This window comes from Camellia sinensis, chromosome 12 (genome assembly GCF_055761805.1).
Source record: "Camellia sinensis isolate YWXY chromosome 12, ASM5576180v1, whole genome shotgun sequence".
In the NCBI taxonomy this organism is placed as follows: domain Eukaryota; kingdom Viridiplantae; phylum Streptophyta; class Magnoliopsida; order Ericales; family Theaceae; genus Camellia; species Camellia sinensis.
The window spans coordinates 39,953,499-39,977,757 of record NC_138972.1 but is presented as its reverse complement, the minus strand read 5'-3'; the positions used below and the strand labels follow the sequence as shown (position 1 = coordinate 39,977,757).

Here is a 24,259-nt window from a genome sequence, read left to right as displayed (position 1 = left end):
AGCTTAATAGTTCTCACATACCTTTCTAGAACTGAAGATCTTGTATTTATAGTATTCTCTTTGGGCCTTAGGGCTTGGCCCAACCCTAGTCCTTTACATGTACTTCTACTCGGCCCTTGTTTAACTGGGTAGGAATGCCGGCTACTTTATTCGGCCCTTCAATTGAATAAGGTTAATGCCGAATAGAGGTTATGTTCTGGACCGGACTGGTCCTCCTATTGATCCAAAATTATTCGGCTCCCACATCTACATATATAAATATATATATACAAAAATATAAATGTAAATTTATAGATGTTACTTTATTCATACATTGTCAATCTGTAATACTATATTATCATCGAATGTTTTAATTTTCTAACATGTATCGTTTTAATAATAGTAGTTATATTTTTGCTAGGAAAAAATTACAAAATTTTGTATTATTCTCCTATCAACTTATATTCAATATATATATACATATATGTCATACAAACAAATGTCCACAACAAATATTTTCAATAACAAACCAAGATTTTGCAAAATACCTCCATCACGATTTTTTTTCCCTCACAGGAAAAAAAAAATCATATTCGGCTTGCTTGGTTCCATTTTTCCAAAAACACTTTTCAAAATATTCTACTTTCTTATTTTCCGTATTTTTTTGTTTTTACTGAGTTTTTTTAATATTTTAAGCAAATATTTTACTTTTCAGATCCACCTAACATAAATACACCTAAAAAGTAAAAAAAATTGTAAAAAAATCTTTTAAAAATTCACTAAACACCAAAAATACAAAAAAAAATTAATAATACAAGAATTCAGTACATTTTTTATATTTTTATGTATTTCTTAATTTTTAAAAATATTTTTTCACAAATTTTTTACTTTTTAAATACATCTAAGTAAAAGTGAATCTAAAAAAGTAAAAAAAAAATATTTAAAATTTAAAAAATATTCACTAAAAGAAAAAAAAAAACACGAAAACCAAAAAACTCAGTTTTCAAAAAACTTAATCCAGAAAACTCAAACCAAACACACTGATTATTAAGGAAACATGAATTTTGAAATTTATAACAATATGATAACACTTCAAACTTTTACTCGTCAAATTTTTTTTATTACAAATAATAGTGAGCAAGAAGAAAAGCAAGATGGTAAAACAAAAATTATAAAAAAAATCTATTGCAACATGCTATCCAAGCAAAGTTAGACAAGTTAAAAGAAGGAATTCCTATCTATTGTGAAGTTCAAGAAAAACAATGTCCATCAAGCACGCATTTTAGTCAAATTACAAAGAAAAAAATCAAATGATGCCCAAACATTATCACAACAACTCAATGATACAAAAAGTAAATACATCAAATAAAAAGTTTTCATTAATTTTTGTTATACACTGATTACTTATAGATGCCATAATAAATTATGTAACTTGACAGTTTCATAAAAATGTCCCTACAAACACTTATAAGTATGGATCTATAAATATCGTGAAAATAAATAAAAATATTACACATTTTCTACATAAATGAAAATATACTAATGACTAATGTTATATTTTTCATCATGCAACATATTCGTGACACAAGAAACGAGACTCGACAACTCTTGATGTATAAAAAAATATTACATATTGATGTTAATGCATTTTTACACCAATAGTATTCAAATAATATATAACAGTGAATTCAATGAATTTGTATTATGAGATGAACTATTAAACAAAATTGTGCAATTTTACAATCAATTCATGCTTTCAATTGTATTACAAGTACAAATTATGAAAATTTGAAATAAAAAATTGATAGAAAAATATTTGTTTAACACTATATACTTAGAAGACATGCTTATTATTTATTGTTAATTGAGCTATAAATTAATATTTATGTCTAAAATTTCTTATGTATCATTTAAATTCTTCAGCCGAATATACATTCATTTTTTACTTAGTTATATATTAAATACAGATCAATTTACCTATATAAATCTTCATACTTTGTATACTTATCACATATTAATTTAACAGACGCGCATAATTACAGTATTAATCATTGATAAAAAATCATGTGTCCCGTGCAATACACGTGTCCAACCACTAGTAAAAAATAAAAATGCAAACCACCCAGCTTTTTTGTCGTGCCAACTTTTAAGCCCTCCCAAAAGAACCTGACACATTTTTTTATTTTTATTTTTACAAATTATTAAAAACTACACCAAATAAATTTACAATTTTTTTTATAAATTTTTTTATCTAATAATCATAAAAACTAACTCATACCAAACAAACAGCCCCAATTTACAATTTGCATTTTACTTAAAAATTGATATTAATTTATGCCGCTAATTCAGGGAGAATTCAAGACTCAAATGTAATCTCAACCATTGAAAAAAAGGGAAGAAAAAAAACTAGAACTTATTTGTATGTCCTTCATCACAAAATCCAATACAAATCAATCTCTTACCAATTTCAAAATGACTGCTTTTCCCGCTATTGTGTTTGCTCTCAACTTCTCAATTCAAGGACTGCAGAGGTTCTTTAGGTCCTCCTCCTTGGCATACCAGCTTGGTATTATCTTTGAAATATGGGGATAAAGATCCTTGTATGAATTCCTGATTGTCCCTTCTGCAACTCCGGTTGCAATTGAAACATCTGCATCGACACCGCTATACATCTAAATTCATGCATATATGCATAATTGAATAACTAATATCTCAAATTAGCAATATGACAAGTCTTAATAGGTATTTTTTAGTCTGAAGATATTTAACTTCGTTTATTTCGGTCAAAAACATTTTCTATGAAAAACTTCATAAAATATTTCCCAGAAAAAATCTTTTCCCATGTTTTGATTGACTCCTTGAAACTAATGTACTAATGATTGCATTAGTGGCGGTGGGGGGTGGCAATGGCAGGGAAGAAATGGTGAGGTGATGGTGGTTGAAATGGTAGCGGAGGTGGGGGCTGTAGTGGTGGAGGTGGTGGGTGGCGGTGGCGTGGCATTTGTAGGACTTGCAGTCCTAAAAATGTTTTCCACTTTTGTTGATTACAGACAGAAAGTTTTTCGTTGACTTTCATTTTCCTTGCACCAAATGTAAGAAAATAAAGAAAACATTTCCAAAAAATGCTTTGAAAATGTTTTTCGCCCAAACAAACGAAACATTATTGTAGGCGAGAGAAAAAGGATGAGATTCTATTTTCTAGACCTACTACATAAGCATGTGCATTTTCTTAAAAGAAAAAAGAATTAGACAAAAATTTCAACAATAAAATGGTCCAAATTAGTAAGAAAAAATAATGCATTTTGGCATTAAAAATATTCCCCAAAAAAAAGACTTAGGGAAAAAATTTCAACAATAACATGGTCCAAATTAGTAAGAGAAAATAAAGCATGTTGGCATTAAAAATATTCCATAGTAGAGTCTGCAATGGATTCAGATATGATTTGTAGAACCCCTCAAATTCAACTCTGAGGTTCTTATGAATGCCTTAATCAATGACTCACACATGCTTACCTTTGAGGGGCTTCTTATCATCCGAAAGCTGTGTTACAATGTAAATGACGGCAGCTGCAATTGATATAGGGCTCCTCCTGCAAGTAACAAGATTGCAACAAATTTAAAAGCAGTGAAGATTTTCTATTCAAAATTGGATATAAAATCCAGAGATTTAGCTTCACTTAAATGTGAGTTTGTTTTTGATGAATAAGAGGTAAATTTATTAGAGAAGGATAAAAAATAATATCAAAATTAAAAACTTCATTTTATCAGAAAAGAGTTTCACAACAAAAACACGAGAAGATTTTTCTCTTCTTCTCCCCACCCACACCCATTTGTTCTTCTGGGTTCTTAGAATTAAAAAGACTATCTATCCAAATGCCATCCAACAACCCATTTCCGAGGTGCAAACTACATACAACTATGTGCTCAAGTCCCACTAACCAAGGAAATGGGAAAGAGCTGATCTAATGCAACAATGTAGACATATCATTCAAGTTCTATCAATACATGCAATCTTACAATTGATTCAGTCTCCGCATGAAACACGACAACATAAGAGAAAAACCAGGACTACCTTATATCAAACTCTTCCGACTTCTGGACAGCTTCTTGGGCGGCTTTAACTACTTGATTGTTCATACCAAGATTTGAACAAAAGCGTCTCTGAAGATGTTATTAAGATTTCATGTCAGTGGCAGAATTGCAAGAAACAAAAAAGATCATATGGTAAAGTCTGAAAAGACTGCTAATAAGAGCCATAAGAAAGTTTATAAAGTGCTCAATTTCACAAAATACTTGCCATAAAATCCCCAGCATGTATAGTACCCATCTCCACTGATTGACCCATCTCAAGCTCTAGCTGTTTCACTATGTATTCTTTTGCTCGGCCAATTTCCTTCTTTGTCGCTCCATTGGCAACAGAGCAGATTTCTATTTGAAATCCAGAGGTTCAGGCAAAGCACAGAGAGATAAAATCAGGAAGCATTCAGATGTTAAAAAAAATCTTAGGCTGTACCCTTAACAGTGCGTGGCTTGTCTTCTTGCCGACAAGCTATGTACAGGCAAGCAGCCAAAATTGCGTCCTGGTTTCTTCCTCTACTAGATTTTTGATCTTCTACCTTCTTGAATATCTCATTGGCACGATCCTTCAGAAAAGATCACAGAACACCATCACAAAAAAAACATTGAATCTAGAAAGGAAAGAAAAAAGAGTGGCAGTGTAAGAATCTTAGGGAGGCATATATGGAGCAAAAGTTTGTTCGTCAGGGCACAGTAACAAATGATTGGCAAAATTCCACGAGAAAGAAAGAAGAAAGTTAACACAACAACCTTCAAGTTAAAAAGAATCACCATCAAGAAAATGCATAATCATGGTAGTATTAGAATGCAAAATTGTCAGAAGGCCAAAACATAAACAAGCTATCTAACTAATGACATCTCAAACCTCACTTGGAATCAGTATGTTTCAGATTTTGGCCATATATATAAAGAAAATATCTCATTTTTCCTAGGTATTATTACAAATTATCAGGAGAATAACTAAATACATAAATAGATATAATACAAGGCCACCTACCCATGCTCGTGTATAGAAAAGGAAAAAGTCAAGAGTTCATGCATACTGAGGCACTGATATGCATGTATATTTCCCAACATGCCCTGCCCCATGCACCTATGGGCATGTTGGGCTATTGTATAGTATAAAAGGAGAATAAATAAATGAATTAATAGATATAATACAAGGCCACCCACCCATACCCAAGCCATGTATATAAAAGGAAAAAGTCAAGAGATCATGCATACAGAGGCACTGATATTCATGTGCCTGTCCCACCCCACCTTGCCCCGGCCTAGAAAAGGAAGAAGTCAAGAGATCATGCATACAGAGACTGATATTCATGCGCCTGTTCCACCCCACCCTGTTCTGGCCCACCCCACACACATAGGGGCACGTTGGGTTATTGTTTGGTGGGTCTGTTGAAGCTCAAATTCCAAAAGCACACATGAAGGCAACCAATTGTGGCAGCACCATCCATGCATAGTATTCTATAACAACACGGGGAAGAGAAAAAACAATAAATTAGACGCATGCCCCATTCTAATTGGAGATTCTCAAACATTCCCGGCGTCATGAGTTCACTCTTTACACAGCAGAAATACCTAGAAACCACCATGTCAAGCCATTCATAATCATCTGAGTCTTTCAAATACCCCTCCTTGTCAATTTTTAAACCCACAAGCTTTACCTACAAGAACGACTCTCCAAAGGAAGTCCAGCATATCAAATGCCACCCATAGACATGCGCTTGTGCAATATGCATATACACAGAGTCCACTGGATGCTTCACTGTACCAAACTTGCTCACAAGCAAGGCACGTATCCCATCACAAGGTTTCATCATCATCAAGGCTCCCAGCCACACTACTGTACACATTATTGCGGTCCACAATGTTACCCACTACTAAGGCATCTGCACATGTCATAGCATTCACAACTTGTTTACCACAAATCCAAAAGCTGCTGAGCCATGTGCTAACAAGAAGTAGATCCAGAGATTTCTCTACATGATATGTATCTTCAAACTAGGGGAAAATACCTCCCACATTGCCGACAAGCGCATACTGCATAACAGGTCCTCATTGCACACCTCGAGGAGTCAAGGGTCGCTCTTACCCCACAATAGCACCAAGGGAGGGTCACTTTGTTAGGATTAGTCTACCCATGTGATAAAGGTGGGTCCAATACAGTTATTGGGTTGGTTTCTATATGTATTTGGGTTTAGGATAGTAAAATCCAAAATCTACTGGAAACCTACTATATGTAGAATTTGGTTACCTAATTGTATGGAACTAAGAATCTCATGGGTAGACTATTATAAATAATTATGTGGCCTACAGGATTTTCTTAGAGAGATTGAGGTGAGGGAAAAAATAGAGATATAAGGGATGAGAGAACAAAATACCGTGAGGGCATCGAGGAGAGCAATGACTCAACTACCCTTGAACATAGGGTTCGGGTAGTGGTGTGGGTTTTAAGTGTTTTGGCCATCTCACACGTATTCTCTATTTCATTCAAAGCGGAAGCTCTCTCTCTCCCGTGGATGTAGGCAATTTGGGCTGAACCACGTAAATCTGTGTGATTGTTTTTTCTCTTTCGTGTGTGCGTGTGGATGTACTTCCATTTGCGTTAGTGGGATGTGGTATAAATCCCAACAAGTGATATCAGATCTTATGATTGTTGATCTTGGGTGCGGTTACTGTAGCGAAGGACTTGCACAAAAGAGAAAAGAATCTTGATGTTACAAAAGAAAAAAAAATCAAATCAAATCAAATGAAGGTAGCGCGGTGGAGGCATTGATTAATTGAAAAACAATGCACAATTGAGGGTTTGGTTTTGTGGCTTTGACTTGTCAAAAGGTTATAATCCTGTGTGACAAAAATCATAAAATCTAACGGTTTAGAATTTTTCTGTTATATCGGTATGTATATATATCGGTGTGTATATATAAGAAAAAAATTCAAGGTGAAGGTAGTTTCTAAGGTTTTCAGTCGTTGCAGATTCATCGGTACAGTTAAAATTTTCAGATTTTGAGCAGGTTTAAAGGGATTGGACAGGTTCAAGGGCGATCAAAGGTAATTACATGTGATCAAAGGTGATCTAGGAGTAACTGATTCAATCAACGAGGAAGTCGAATCACTACGGGTTCAATTAGACAATGTTTGTTTGATTGCACATCAAGATTGGCAAATTGTAAGGGCTCCTGGAGTATGTTGTGACAAGAGGGAAGCTATTGTCAAGCATCAGGCAAGTCGTATGAATTGTGGGTGAACAGTGGCAAGCAACAGTTGCAAGGATATTTGGTAGCCACTAAGAGGATGATAACGAGTTGCAGATTGTTCACAGAAAGGAAGCTTCTAGCATAGAAATTGAGACAAAGGTTGTGACAAGGTGTACACCAATGGCGGACACGGGGTCTCTTTTTTACGAAGGTTTTGGTTGGTGGCAGTGGAGACACCTTATTGAGGTGCAAAGGTTCTCATGGGCTTGAGTATGAAGGATAGAGGAATCTACGAAAGACACATTGGAGCACTATTGTATGAGGTGCAAATAGCGTGGGTACTTGGTTCAAGGGATGTAACATCTTCTAGGTGAAAGTGGAGTGTTCACGCAAACTAGGACATCTAGGTTGAAGGATGCACATAATATTTACCCCACATGGGTGGAGAAAGTGATTGTTAGAATTAGTCCACCCATATGATAAAGGTGGATCCCATACAATTATTAGGTTGGTTTTGGGTTTAGATAGAAGAATTCAAAATCTACAAAGAAACCTAATATATGTAGAATTTGGTTACCTAATTGTATGAAGTTAAAATTCTCATGGATAGACTATTATAAATAGTCATGTGGACTATAGGATTTCTTATAGAGATTGAGAGATTGAGGTGAGGGAAAAAATAGAGATGTAAAAGGGTGAGAAAAAAATTGTGAAAACACCAGGATGAGCAAGGGCACAACTATGCTCGAGTATGAGTTCGGGTAGTGGTGTAGGTTTTAAGTGTTTTGGCCATCTCACATGTATTCTCTATTTTATTCATAATGGAAACTCTCTCTCCCGCAGATGTAAACAATTTGGGCCAAACCACGTAAATCTGTGTAATTGTTTTTTCTCTTTGGTGTGTCTTTGGATATGCTTCCGTTTGCGTTGGTGGGATGGGACATAAATTCCAACACACTTGTGCGTACATAACACAATTTTCATACACATACAAATGCCACCAACCATTTTAGATCATTGTGTGCACATAGCATTACACTAAATCCATATGGTATGTCTCAGTGTGTATTTTTCTAAAATGTGCCAGTTAGTAACAGGTAAAATTTTGATAGGTAAGGGTAACTGAAAAGAGACAGTAAGAAGTAACTGACTGAAAATAATAAGAAATGCAAAGAGGAAAGAGATGGACCGACAGCATGCATACTGCATAACATATTTTAACATGAATGCACTGTTGCCGACAAGATTTAAAGACACTGTTATCCTTCCAATTATTTTGTCCTCTAAATTGCTGTTGATATGTTCAGAGTTTCGTCGTAAAGCTATATACAATGAAACTTCTCTGACATGTATCAATTGTAATTTGTAACAACCATCAATCACGTCATAAAAACCTCAAGTGACCCAATTAACTCAAAGTCTGAAATATCAGTTCTTTTAACATCATCATGTTCACAAACGTTTAGGCCAACCTATATGCTCAATTATCAAACAGCAACTGTGATTATTTTTAATATCTTCAATCTCATAACTACTACGGCCCAATTTCTATTCTAAATACCAATGGACATCTTTTTCTTTTTCTATTTTCAGGGTAAGGATTTTATTAACACACAAGAAGAGCAACAGAACTAAACTAGGAATGACAATGGGGCAGGTAAGGTGCGTTTGACCCTCCCCCTCCCCCTCCCCCTCCCCCTCCCCATTCCTGATCCCTGATTTTTATTTTTTCCCACATCTCCATTCCCAATCCCCAATGAAAACCATTTTCATACTACCACCCCTGCCCCTACTGGGGATCGGTTTTCCCCGTCCCTGACATCCCCGCCCCATTTGCTTTGGTCTCATTGCTTTGCTTTAGGTTCATATCTCCATAATAAATAAACAAAACAAAAACAAAAAATTCAGAATAGAAAAAAGTGAGTGAAAGGGACAAATTGATTAAGGTTGTGTTTGGTTCATAGATTTGGGGACAGATCACATACATTTTATTTTTTCCTTTTCAAATCTCTCCCCAAATTCATAAATCAAACACAACCTAAAAATTTTCAAATTATTGCAAGGATTTCATACTAAGAAAACATAAATTGAAAATGAACTATAAAAATTGTGTAGATCATTCCAAAGAACATTCTACTTTTACCCCAAGAATAAATTGATTTAATAAAAATAATTTTTATACCACCACACCCGCCCCTAACGGGGTTCGGTTTTCCCTATATAGCATATCCCTGCCCCATTCCCTTAGTCCACCAAAAATGTTATACTGCTTCTGTTTGGGGGGAAAAAAATTAAGAAAAGAAGTAAGAAGGAAAGAAGAAATCAATTAAAAGAAATAACTTTAAAATTGTTGAAAAGAGAACAAAAATTAAAAATTAACAAAAAATTGTATTGATCATACTAGATGATTTTTATACTTTTGTACCAAGAATAAGTTGATTAAGGTTCCGTTTATTTTGATATAAGATATTTTACACAAAAAAATGTTTTTCATGTAAATTTATTTTCCACAAATATATATATATATATATATATATTTCTTGGTATTCAGTTGACACTTGAAATAAAAAAAATTCTATTATGGAATTAGCAATTTTGGTTCAATAAGTGATCTTTATGGCTGTTTTGTCAGTTAGAATACCTACTTGAAAAGATCCAATACATTGAAAGAGTCGTAACTATGAGTAAATTTTATGACAAGTTACTTACATAATTTTTAATGTCAAATTGTTTTGGAGACTATAATGAAAAATATGTTTTACTTTCTTTTTGTTCAACCAAACAATGAAAAATGAAAAGAATATTTTTTGTTTAAGAAACCATTTTACATCGAAACAAATGAAACCTTAATAAAAACAATTCATAATAATAATAATTTACACTGAATGGGTAAAATTTTCATATGAAATTGTTCGTGATTTTTTATTTCCATATCATATATGTATAACTTATATATATATATATATATTATTTTAGAATTTATTATCAGTAGCTTGTACTGGCAAAGTTTGTTGGTATCTTCACCCATGCAAGAGGTATGGGGTTCGAGTCACACTGTTTCTTTTCTTTTACATTGGCTGGACAAAAGATAATGGGCCGTTTTTTTGACAAAACCATCGGGGGGGATTCACCAACCCGCCCCCAAAATTGATTGGGTATTCACCAATCAATGCCACATCCGACCCGCGGGGGGAAAAAATTGGAGAAAACCACTCCAATAAGATCAGGGCGGAATGGGCCTCCATCGAGTCTAGGTCAAATTGCCATCCCTAAACTAAACCACATATAAATCACATGTTGAGCCAATCCCAGCTCCCAATTGAATATTATGGAAAGAAATAACCTGTGCAAACAACTTTAAGAGGTGCACAATTCCAAAAACCCCACTTACATAGAACTCATTTCCAACTAACTTAAATTCCCAAATTTACAGCACTAGTAATACCTACCAAAACTTCAAAATAAAAGAAATTTAAATTGCATGCAAATTAAATCTTCCACATAAATATGATTCGATTTTCGTGCATATTCTCTTTTGTTATGGGTAAGTTCAATTGTCCTATGAAAGTGTCCTAGAATGGGCATTATGAGGACAGTTTAAATTTTAGACCTCCCTTCGTCTTTTTAAGTCCTTATCCCCAAATTAGCTGTTATGGGTTATAATGGTTTATTTATGAGGTTCTTTTGCAATGGACGTACAAGTTTCACAGTTCTTTAATCAGTCGCTTAGTGACAATTAATTGCAAATTAGTATCCCTTAAAGCATTCACTACTATGTTCTTTTTGTGTCTTTTCTAATTGATCATATTTAAATAATCATTAAGTCAAGATTGATCAATTTAATCATGCATTAATCTCATACTCATACATTCAAAACATATAAAATAAAGTGCAAGTAATGTAAAAGGATGAACACAGAGACTTCTAGTCGATCGGCACACCCATTGTGCCAACATCCATTTTCAGCCTCCGTTGCCAGCGTAATCCACCATAGCATATGGGTTTTCCTTAGGTTTACCCAAAACCTTTACAACTCCAAGAGGTTTTGCCATGGAACACCTTCAATCTTTACAACAATCAACGCATATCTAATAGGGTTTTCTTCTCTATACACAAAACCAAATAACCACCAAAACATAATCCTATAAACACTTCAATAAAGTAGCTTGCCTAGAGCTCCCAAGTGTATATGTGAAACTAAAGTGTAGGTGTGTGATGGCAATAGTGTATACAAGAAAGTATATCACTAAGACGAGAAATTATAACTCCACAATGAGAAATCCAAGGCTCCAAATGGAATAAGCTCTCTATGCAAAGATGACTGGCAAGCAACTCAAGCTCAGTCCCACTCACACAAGAATGTAATCATCTTTCAGACATGATCTAGAGAGTAGAACGGGCACATTTCATAGGGAATTGTGGGCCTTGGGATTGGACTATTTCAAAATAGTCTGGGGTGGTGTCGTTTGATGTAGTCCAGGCACCCTTTAGAGAATCCAACCCAAAAATTTTTTGTAACCTATTCATGGGATTAATGTATCCCAGTAGGTGGGTTGGGTGGGATTTAAAGAGGAGAATTAAATGGGTCTTGGGATAAGAACTTGCATTTTATGTTACCACCCCCCCAATGCTTGCAAACCCTACTATGACAAGGCATACGTAACCTGATCCATCCCTCTAACTTTGTTTTCACCAATGACCGAAGCTAAGGTGATCTACAACAAGGCATTTTCTGACACCGTTGACCATATTTGATGAGCTTTATACACACTTAAACACTGGTAAATTCTTTCTTTTAGCAAACAAACTACATTCATCTCTCATTATCTTTCTATCTCCTACTACTGGCTCCTTTTCCTGATTTTATTAACTCCTACTCTTCTCCTTCAAGATCTAACCTTTGAAGCTATTAACAGACCATCATGGCTCTTCTTCATAATAATATTCTTCCATTAACATCCACGAAATTATTTGGACCAATCACCAAATAAGAGCTAAAAAATAAATTAGCCAAGAAATGTGTTTTAGCAAACCAGGGTCAGTAATATAAACAAGCTAGAGGAATACTTTTGTCTTTTTCAGTCAACCCACCTTTGAGAGGTCTTCAAAAAAATTTAATGAGACAACAGTTTTAGGGCTTCATTCAACAAACGTGTCACTATATTCTGCATCTCTTGGGCATATATGCATGAGGGCATTATAGGGATTGGACCAAAAGGGGGTTAACAATGTCATTTGTCACTTTAGCCCATTCAATAGTACTGAAAAACAAACAAAGGATGAGGGCTCATTAGCTTCTGCCAAATAGTATTTTCTGTTCTCCACTCAAACACTAGATTGGACCAAATTCAATAACAAAGACAATCCAATCCCAAGCTGGCTTGGATATAATGCAGCAGATAATCCTATCCCCCAACACTTTAGTGTGGTTATCAAATGTAACCAAAGAGTAAACAAGCACACTAAGAACTTTTTTCTCATCAAGTCATACCAAATGGTGGCATTTGGTATATATTAGCCATAGCCTAGTAATAGATTAGTTAAGAGTTTTTTTTTAAAAAAGAAATACAAATAATAATAATAATAATAATAATTGCCAGGAGTGATCAACCACAAGCTATCACGGTCAACCACATCCACCAAGATGATTGACTTCTCAAGAATTCCACTACAGTCAACCAAATCCATCAAGATGGCCAACCAAACACTGGAAGTTTCTGAAACTATTCTCTGGACTTTCCTATAGTCGACCATGCTCTACAGTTTGGTCTATCAAGGTGAAAAACTTAGGCTTATGTAGCCCCTGTTTGACCAAACTTGGTCTTCACCTTGTCCAAACATTTCTTTATATCGACAAATTTCTTCCATAGCAGTGCTTCGATGCGGATGAAGATCTACCATAATACTTCAAGCTTCCTGTTAAAATCCACCTACTCTCCACCTACTTCACCCACTTAAACCTACTCCACTAAACCTAACCCACTACACCACTACCACCTCACCTACTCCACTAAACCTAACCCACTACACCACTACCACCTCACCTACTCCACTAAACCTAACCCACTACACCACTACCACCTCCACTTCACCTACTCCTTACCTACTACACACTCACCCTCTTCTATATATAGGAATCATGAATCATTGTAATATATATCAATATATCAATCAATAATAATACATACAATTTATTCTCTCTCTTTCTCTATACATTATTTCTTACATGGTATCAGAGCTGGTTTAAAACCTAGTATTTTCGCTTCCCCGGCGGGCGGCAACCTCACCTTAGCCGCCCGCCGGACCTCAACCTATTCCGCTGATAAAATCAACAAAGATTTGTGCAACTGTAGTCATGTGTGAGGCTGATGGAGAAGAATTCTTCACCTCATATGACGAGACAGTCTGGAATTGGAAACACTGCAACATTCTGCTCTGGAATTCTGCAGCAGCTAGATTATAGCTTGGTTGAGTGCCAAGCTTTGGTTCTTCCACCCACTCTTGAACTTGCCCAGCAAAGTGTGAAGGTTCATGCTTGTGTTGGAGGGACTAGTGTGCGCGAAGATCAGCGCATTCTCTCCAGTGGGGTTCATGTTGTTGTTGGTACTCCTGGTCGTGTGTTTGACATGTTGCGGAGACAATCACTTCGCCCTGTTTACATCAAAATGTTTGTCTTGGATGAAGCTGATGAAATGCTGTCACGAGGTTTTTAAAAATCAGATCTATGATATTTTCCAGTTGCTGCCACCCAAAATCCAGGTTGGGGTGTTCTCAGTTGCTGCCACCCAAAATCCAGGTTGGGGTGTTCTCTGCCACAATGCCACCAGAGGCTCTTGAAATCACCAGGAAATTCATGAATAAGCCTGGAAAGAGAAAAAGCTCATGCTAGGATTTGCGAAGTGATTCGCTGCAGGAATTTTGGCTTTGGATGAAACCCTTACCATACTCCACTCATTCTCTCCAACTGTTCTAACTTTTTATTTTTATTATTATTATTATTATATCAAATAATCAATGCACTCATGTTCCCCACTAACAGTGTCCACTTTTGACCCAAACCATTTTCAATCCATCATTTCTCCTTCACCTTTTGCACCCTACTCACCGACTCTCTCTCCACTTTATCACATGGGTTTGTACCTCTCTCTCCTCCATTTGATTTCAAAAATCACTTATTTTTATTTATTTTTTCCAAGTCACTTTTCCTCTTTTTTAAATACCCCACTTTATTTTGAAACAATCGCACTGATGTTTTTCATATAATCCATCTATAAATATTTTTTATCTATTTTCTTTCTCCCTTGTTTTCTTTCATTTTATTTTTATTTTTTCAACAAAACACTCCCAAAAAAAAAAAAAAAAAAAAAAAAAAAAACAACAACATTTTACAAACTTGTCATTTCTTCATGCCGGGGATCAACCCCGATCAGCATTTTACACCATAAAAAAAAAAAAACAAAAAAATAAAAATAAAAATAAAAAAACACAAAACAAAACAAAACACAACCAACACAAATCGGAACAGTGGGATTTTTCTTCTCGCCTATTCCGCCGGTCTTTTCTTCTTGCCACCGTCTTGGGCGGCCCTTGCCGGTGTTGCCTCCGTGTTTCCCACTCCACTGGGCATGATCACTACTCCCTGCTCCTCCACTGCAGCATATGGCGGCCCTCCAAATCGGAACATAAAACTGGCCTTCCGCTTCAGCTCCTTGTTTTCCGCCTTTAGCACACTTATCTCTACTCGCGCATCCTTATACATGCGTTGGAGCAAAGCCAGTTGGGCGTTTAACTGCTGCACTTCATTTGTCCTACTCTGCAGCCGGTTCGACAAATTTGTAACCGCAGTCATGGTTTCCACACATGACTTCAAGGTATACTGGTTGGCCTCCACATCCGACTGCACCGCCATTTTTTGCTCCACCGACCGCATCGGAAAGTTCAACGGAGCAAAACCAGAGGTGTTTGGTTGAGGTTCACTGGCTACCGCACCAGTTATTTCTCTTGTGGACTCGTTCAGTTCTGGAAAGAGCGTGAGCAGACCACGGGAAGAGGAGGCCATGTTCTGGGTAGCTGGACGGGAAGAAGAGGCCATGTTGCTGAGTGTTTCAGAGACGGGTTGGTTACAGAGTATTACAGAGTTTCTTTCTCAGCAAAGGAAGAGTTATTTTCAGAGGATTTTCAGAAGTTTTTTTGTCTGCCTCAGCCTCAGCATCAACCTTGGTTAAATAGCGAGGCAGCCACGCGTATCGCGCGCCACTTGACGCCAGACGACAAACGGGCGCGCCAGTCAAGGCACTCACGTGCCTCGCCATCATGTCCGGCACATCTTTTTATGACTTGGGCTCGCCTTTTGATGGCACGTCTTTTTATGGATTGGGCACGCCTTTTGATGGCACGCCTTTTTATGGATTGGGCACGCCTTTTGATGGCACGCCTTTTGAAAGATTGGGCACACCTTTTGAGGGTGCGACTTTTTATGGGTCCGACAAGACTCTGTAAACTGTCCCGACATTGATTCCGGTTAGCTCCTTTATGGGTCCGACAAGACTCTGTAAACTGTCCCGACATTGATTCCGATTAGCTCCTTTATGGGTCCGACAAGACTCTGTAAACTGTCCCGACATTGATTCCGGTTAGTTTCTACAAGGGTCCAGCAAGACTCCGTAAACTGTCATCACAACATTGTCTGCTACAACGGTCCGACATGACCCCATAAACTGTCTTCTACATCGGTTTGACACCACCATACAGTGTCCTCTACATGGTTATGACACCCCCATATAGTGTCCTCTACAACGTTATGACACCACCATCCAGTGTCTTCACCAATGGTCTGACACGACTATACAGTGTCTCCTATCCTCTTTTATTTTTATGTATTTTCTTGTTTTGTTACTCTCTCCAAACTCAAGTTGGTTAGTTCCTATCCCCCTTGAGTTTGCGGGGGGCTGTTAAAATCCACCTACTCTCCACCTACTTCACCCACTTAAACCTACTCCACTAAACCTAACCCACTACACCACTACCACCTCACCTACTCCACTAAACCTAACCCACTACACCACTACCACCTCACCTACTCCACTAAACCTAACCCACTACACCACTACCACCTCCACTTCACCTACTCCTTACCTACTACACACTCACCCTCTTCTATATATAGGAATCATGAATCATTGTAATATATATCAATATATCAATCAATAATAATACATACAATTTATTCTCTCTCTTTCTCTATACATTATTTCTTACACTTCCAATGTATTGTATGCAGTCTAATGTGCTCTCCTCATGGTAGTGAAACAGGTTTTTCCTAAAGTTGCACATACAAGTCATGAAATTGTCAATCTAGTGCTAGTCTAAACATTAACAATATTTTGCTCAATGCATTTAGTTAACCAACAAAGCTATGCATATCACTCACATACACTAAGTTCAAGTACTAATTTATTTATCAAATAAAAAAGAAGCGTCATATTGGACCAGTTTTAGTATATCACAAACCATGTGGTAGATTTTACGATTATAATTTATAAACATTCCATTTCAATCCAATTACTTTGTTCTGTGAAACATTCAAGAAGTTTCATAAAATGAAGCAACTAACTTGTTTTAAATTCAGATAACCATAATAGTTTATCTAATAGGATTATGCCCTGGAAGCTCTTACTTCTTTTTCCATTTATAAAATGATGAGACAAGAGTGGTTCAAAATTTTGCTCAAAAGAGGTGGGTCATGAAGACTCTAACCGTAGGCAAATATGTTGGGTAACCCTCAAGTTGCAAATAATCAGATCTGAATTTTGGACAAAGTGGCATAACCATCAATTGTTAGATCATAAGATAAAGGGGCATTCAAAAGAGGTCTATTGATATGGACAAAACTTCAACTGCCTTCTCCACCAGCCTTCTAATACAGATAGGTTTGTATTAACTCAGTTCTTATCTAAGATATTCTAGGTAGTCCATTCAACATACAATGACAAACCAATGTATGTCAAATGCACAGACAACCAAGCACTCCACTTAGGTAACCACATGCTCAGCTTACGAACTTCATCTACTATTGATCTCACAATTCATTGAGGCTATGGCCGCAAGGTCACATCTCTTGAACTAATTAGCAAAGTCATCTTGCTAAATTATGTATGGTACTTGTATCTACTCTAGGGGTGATGATTAAAAAATAAATAAAGATGTATAAAAATCAATTCTCAAATTGACTAAAAACAAATCAAGACAAGGCTAGGCTGCATCATTGTACAGAACAGAAGGTAATTCCTTTGGTGAAGTTCGCATCTCCGTAGTTGCACACACGTGCACACCATGTTATTTTAGGCGAGAGGCACACCGGGTCACCAAGAGGCCCAGGCATGAGGCCTGAGGCATGAGGAGTGAGGAGTGAGCTTCATCGAAGCAAAGTGCATTTATAGATATTGCATAGTTGTTTTTGAGTACTAAAAATTTATAGTTCATTTTATCTATCAAGCACTACTAATTAATGAAACATTGTATAAGATTACTACCACACAGTACATTAGATTGTGCTTAATACACCACATCAACAATTTCAAAAGAAATAAATTCAAATTAAACAATTAAAAAAAGCTATTTAAGTACAATAAAAAGGCATTAAACTAAAAAAAAAAAGAAAAAAAATAGATGTTTATCTTCAATTTGTTGTCTAGGTTTAAGACTATTTAATTTTTAGCGGGCAGTGAAGGTTGTTATCGCATCTTAACAAATTAGGCACAATTAAAAAGGGTAGGTGCCTTTCTGCGCCTTGGTGCACCTCAGCTACAATTCATTAAATTTGCCTTGTCTCAAGGGTATTGAGGCGTCTCAAGAGCACCTCAATGGGGGTGTTTTTTTGGGCTTTTTTGAGTCAACTTATGACTTCTGGCTCTTGAAAAGTTATTTTGGACTGTTTGGTTAAACTTATTTCAAACAGCTTTTGACTCTTAACAACTTGTTTTAAATCAAAAAAACTTATTCTGAGAAGCTGTCCACCCCTTACTTTTGATTATCAGCTTCTGCTGCGAACATATTAATTTACGGTTATACTCTTAAATTTTCTTATTTTTTATTTTTTTTTTTAAATAGAAAAAGACCCAAATGGACTATAGAATATTATTATTATTTTGTATGAGAAATGTAGACAAGTAGTGAATAACAAAAAATAAAAGTTAATTGAAAAAGCTACTTCACAGCTTATTTAACAAACACTACTCAGCAACTTAAATCTATAATCCAACAGTTACACCAAACAGATTAATAGCTTCTAATTAAAGTCATAATCTATAATTTGTTAAGTTATAATCTATAATTTGTTTTAACAATTTTACCAAACGGGACCAATGTGCCTAGTGCCTAGGCACGTGCCTTTGATAACATCATGCACACTGAGTTCTCAATTGTCGCATAACAAAATATGATAATGGACAATAAATAACATACCTTTATCGTTGCAACCAAGCCCAACCTGAGAGACAAAAGTGCAAAATTAGCTTTATGATTGTAAATTTCAAATATCAATATGAGAATCTACGAGAAAGGACAAGAAAAAGAAAGAAATAAGAGAGAAGTGAAACACTTACAAGAAAAAATTAGAATAAAGTATCAGAAGAGCATAGGGTGTGTTTGGTTTGTTTTTGAGAGTGATTTTCAAAAAAAAATGTTGGGGAGAGAGTTTAGAAATTTTTTTGATTTGTTTGGTTATTTTGAAAGTAGTTTTGGAGTTTTTGAGGTTTGGATGATTTGATATTTTTTTGTAATTGAGTAGATGTGTGAGAGAAAAAGTGATTGTGAATGGGAGAGAAGAGAAAAAAGTTAATTGATTAATGTGTAAGAGAGAGAGTGATTTTGGAAACTTTTTGGGAAAAATCACAAACCAAACAAAGTTTTAGAAAAAAATTTCAAAAACAACTCTCCAAAAAACAAACCAAACAAGCCCATAGTTTCTTTAAGATATGCTACAAGGTATATCCACACTACCAAGTTGGGTTTTCTCCAAATTAATTATGAACCTTCATCCATATGATTGAAACCAATGGTGAAAATCTAACAACTATCAATTTATTTCATCTAAATACTTTCTTTCATAGGATTTACATTTATCTATTGATAAATTTATACGCATAGGGTATACGATTGAGACCCATCATCCTTGGTATCTCTTTAATGATTTGTGCGAATACCAACATCTGATAGAATTTAACCTATGCGTTTCACAAAACAAACCATATGATATTAAAATTGAGATCTAAATGCCAGATGACTCTCCACAAGGTACACTATACTATATAATCTTTAACCCTTTTTTAATAATTTTTAAAAGGAATGGACCTGCACCCATATTGAAACCAGTTAAAGCTAATAAGTGGGCATTTAAAAGGGATCTAAAGCAAGTAAATAACAACAAAAAAAAAAAAAAAAACATAGAGATGCATAGATGGATATGCCTATAATATAATTATTTTATAATATAAATATATATATATATATATATAGAGAGAGAGAGAGAGAGCAAAATGTATGCATCAAAATGACTCAATGAGAATGAGTTGATACGCCTAGAGTCTTTTCAGATATGATAGATTTGGCCAATCCGAGCCATTATGCATTGAAATATTATTCTTTGTTCATGCAAGGATGTGGAATTGTATTGGCCCTCATCAATTCTAAGTTCATTTGGCCAAAGTCAACTCAATCTCAGCCAATTTAACATGCTAGAAGGCTAAGTGGCATTTTGTTACAGGTGTTGTTTCCATATTGGATATATATCAAATGCATATACTCGACCAACCAAAGACATGTCACATGACAAAATAGTCACACACACACACACACAAAAGTGAATGCATGACAGATGCAATTTAATGCAAGGAAAGAGTATAAAAATAAAAAATAAAAAAGCAAAGAAATATGAGAGTAGTAGACATTCTCTCTCATTTGCAGAGTGAAGAAAGCAGGCTTAACCCTAGCTCCCAATATCCTTGGAATCATACCATGCATGATATAATTATGTATTTTTCATAAGCTTTCATCTTCTATACTATTATGTTCATACAAAAAATATTGTTTATGCATATAAAAGATAAACATAATCATGCCATCATAGTGCCCTACTTTTCTATCTTGTTGTGTCTATGTATCTAGAAGATGCATCACGTCCATGGTCCATATTTGGTGCTACGCCTAGTATAGAACTTGGTTCAACTCTTCAAGGCACTTCCACACCCTTCCAAGAAGAGCCAACCATTGGTATAGGACAAATGTTTCTTTTACTAGGAAAGAAAACAAATTATATCTAATTACTTTATTTACTCTTATATTATCCAAAAAAATTATACTGAATGTCATTCAACATTTATTGAAAAAAATAAAATAAAATAAAATAAAAAATAAGAGAGAGAGAGAGAGAGAGAGAGAGAGAGAGAGAGAGAGAGAAGAAGAAGAAGAAGAAGAAGAAGAAGAACAAAAAAGAAATCATCCAACAGTACTTCAGGTTATAAAAATTAAAACGAACTATTTGATAATGCACCTTAGGTGGTCATTTCCAAGGTTGTTAAAATCGAGATCCTATATTGGATTGTTAGAGGTGTTTATAGGATCGGATCGTAGAATCGGATGGAGGATCGTAAGATCCTACCGAAAAAGACAAATTACATAATAATATAATTTAAATAAATATTTCTTATAAAGTATACACAAATGAGCCTAGATTCTATTAAAAAGAGGTGAAGATATTGAGAAAAATATAATACTCTATGTAAAATATACATATAATATTATACAATAGAAAACTCGATGATAAAAGTTTTGTATTTCATCAAAAAAGAAGGTGAAGAAGAAGAATTCTATAACAAAATACTTTACAATCTACAATAATGCATAAAAAGTGAAGAAAAAATATTTAACAAAGTTGAATATGAAAATAGATTAAGAACTCAAAGAGCAGCTTAACCGGATGATAAGGTTTATCGTTAGCATCCCCGGTGAAGCGGATTCGAGTCACAAAAATAATTTCTCCAAAAATTGGGATAAAGTTGCAATCATCTTACCCTCCTTAGACTTCCCTAAAACTAAATTTGTTTTTCCGACTAGTTAATTTTCTTAAATTACCGCAATATTTGAATGTTTGTTTCCTACTTTGTTTTTCTTAGTCTATTTGATCGAATGCTACTTAATTTTTATTATTTATTTTGACCACATAAATTGGTATTTAGAAAACAAACATAAAATTTACAATAAAATATGTCATACAATACAAAATAAGATTTGTAAATTGGATCGGATTCGGATCGGAATTCCACGATCCTATAAGATCCCATTACTAGGATCGAAAGATCCTACCTATAAGAAATTTTTTACACAATCTGGATCAATTGTACTCAAATAGATCGTAAGATCCGTATCGGGATTCTGATAACGATGGTCATATTCCAATGTCATGATACCACTTCAGTGATGCAGCAAATGTGTAAAATCTTCCTGACGAGTTAAAAGGCACTAAAATTAGACACCAATAAGGGAGGGACATGAGAAGGCATGCTCCAGCCAAAGTGGATCTCGTATCTATAGGCATCACCTATTGATCCATACCAACTTCACCATTTATGCTTCAAGCAAAATGTGAACATATATTTAACTGCACCATTTAGCATGACTGAGAGTTTCATCCATCATATATCAATCATGAAACTTTTCTAGTGGCTCATGAACAAATTCAACCTTGCAGGATCACCACTTTCTATAATTAACTTCAAGCAAAACATAAACTAGGGTGTAACAAACAAACTTAAATGGTATGCCTATAATGTGTTTTTACAGTTGCAGTTCTTAAAACTTGACCATGTTACCGACTATGTATTCCAGTTCCACTCAATTTGGTGGCTTGTATGCGCCTTGATCATTGGGCCTGCCTATAGTCTAGAAGAGTGCATAGAATATGCATTCAAATGCCTCACCCTCAATAGTTATCTGCACCAGTTAGCCATATGTAATTTCTGGAAAGTGTGTGATCTATGCGGCTTGGTGGATCCAAATTTTGACAGGATTAAGACTACATAGAAACTAGCCAATTTCTTCCTTCATAGGAAGGTATTGTGACAATGACAACTAGCCAATTTCCTTAATCCTAAGGCTTTGTTGGTTATAACGGGTTTGTTGGCACTAGCAATGTCTGCATTTTGGTTTGGAAAGTTGCTAAATTAACAATGGGTTTTAAGTTCTCTGCAATGAAGAAGTATACACTCTAGCCTAGGAATGATTTATTGTTCAACGACTGATACTAATTAAAGATCATCAACAATAAATCAGAATTTAGACCATTGTCCAATCAACCAGAGGAATACTCATTCATCTCTCTATGACAATTCTTATACATAGCTGGAAACTACATTTACTGGTTTCCACATAATATCTCTGCATTCCAATCAGTGCAAGTACATAAGAAATATGGTACAAATCAGATTAAACAAAAAATAGAACAAGCAAATCATCATAAAATTCAGATATTCACTAATCACTACCCTATGTTTGGTTGCCAAGAAAACAGAATAGAAAAGTGCATCCCATTTAATCCCTCAAATTTCCTCCAAAAAAAAAAACAGAAAGAAAGAAACTTCGACTTTAAAACAAAACAAAAACAAGCCAAAACGAGTTTTTTTTTTTTTTTTTTTTTTCGTGTCACAAAACAAAACGAGGAATAAGTCCAAGATCCAAACTTGTGACTTATCTTTCTTTCCTTTGCTTTTTTACCACATTTTCTCAGAAACCAAACAGGTCCATACCTATCGGACATGGTCGCAATGGTCTTGAAGGCTAAGATGAGGGATCGATCGGGGTTGGAGCCGCGATTTTGCCAGCGGCCGAGGGAGGAGGAGAGGAAGTCGGAGGTGACGCCGTTAGGCTTCGAAATGACGGTGGAGAGGCCTCCGTCGGTGAGAAGTGGGTTGGTGGGACCACCAACACGAACCGGGTCGTTATCGCCGGACTCATTGGCAAAGGTCCTCCACTCGGAGGTCTCATCGATCGAGTGCGATTCCAACACAAGACCGCACTCCGAGCACACCGTGTCTCCGGCGGAATGATCGAACACCACCTCCGTCGCTCGCTTGCAGTCCGAGCAGTACACGTCGCCCATTGATTGGATTCCTGGATAGATCTAAGATGGGATTTGATGCAGAGGATTGGAGAAAGGGTTTTGATTTATATTTATATGTCAGTTTTTTTGTTTTTATTTTGTTTATTTTTGGTTTTCACTTTGTTTACGTTGTTGTTTTTGTTATTGTTGATGAACTTGTTTCTATTCTCCAATCTCTCTCTTTCCCCTTTCTTTCTCTCGCTGTATGTGAATTGTGAGGATGGAAATTGAAGGTGTGAATTAGATTTGCGTTTGGGAGGGTTTTGCTACTTATATAGGTGGGGAGGGTTTGAATGGTGTTTGGAAAGTCAGGGATGTTGCGTAGGTCTATAGGGGATGTTTGGTTGCAAGGAAAATGAAAACTATCTTAAGCCATGTTTGGGTATTGAGAAAAGTCATGTGAGTTTCATGACTGTTGTTGCTTAGGTGGACGGGGGAGTTGTTTGACTGCATAGAAAAATGCTACAACTCATGAGGCTGGTTCGTTAGGCAAGTCATGCGAGTTTAATGCTTTGGGACTGGGTTGTCTCTAGTTGGATATATTAACTGGACTGTTTAGTCTGGTTTATTTAGGGTTTGTTTTGATAATTTAAATTATTTAATGTGTAAAATTTATAGATTATTTTGATTTTACAATAAATCATATTGATCGAATATTAATAACCGCTTGATCATATCATATTTTTATTAATAATTTTTTTTATTAATATAATTTATTAACATAATTTATTAAAAAAATAAAATTTTCGACGAATTTTATATATTAAATTATTCAAATTATTAATTTAGACTTCGTAATAAACACACAAAAGCCTAATAACACCGTCTAATCCAATTATAATTGGGGACA

The 24,259-nt window shown here is 35.4% G+C and overlaps 1 protein-coding gene across 1 annotated transcript; it reads right to left on the bottom strand.

Moving 5' to 3' along the window:
- Positions 1-2,287: 2,287 nt before the first annotated feature.
- Positions 2,288-23,657, bottom strand: LOC114269425 (transcription initiation factor IIB-2). Its single transcript, XM_028210732.2, has 7 exons — positions 23,057-23,657; positions 18,720-18,744; positions 4,493-4,622; positions 4,277-4,407; positions 4,052-4,140; positions 3,493-3,569; positions 2,288-2,629 (listed from the first exon to the last, which is right to left on the bottom strand). Exons 1-7 carry the CDS (start codon positions 23,407-23,409, stop codon positions 2,496-2,498), a joined length of 939 nt encoding a protein of 312 aa, XP_028066533.1. The 5' UTR covers positions 23,410-23,657; the 3' UTR covers positions 2,288-2,495.
- Positions 23,658-24,259: the final 602 nt, after the last annotated feature.

Coding starts and splice junctions, on each gene's coding strand:
- LOC114269425 (XM_028210732.2), bottom strand. CDS start 23,409: ATGGGCGACGTGTACTGCTCGGACTGCAAGCGAGCGACGGAGGTGGTG. Junction 4,623..18,719: donor GCTTGGTTGCAACGATAAAG/GTATGTTATTTA, acceptor TCTTTTCTGAAG/GATCGTGCCAATGAGATATT. Junction 3,570..4,051: donor TCGGAAGAGTTTGATATAAG/GTAGTCCTGGTT, acceptor TGTTACTTGCAG/GAGGAGCCCTATATCAATTG.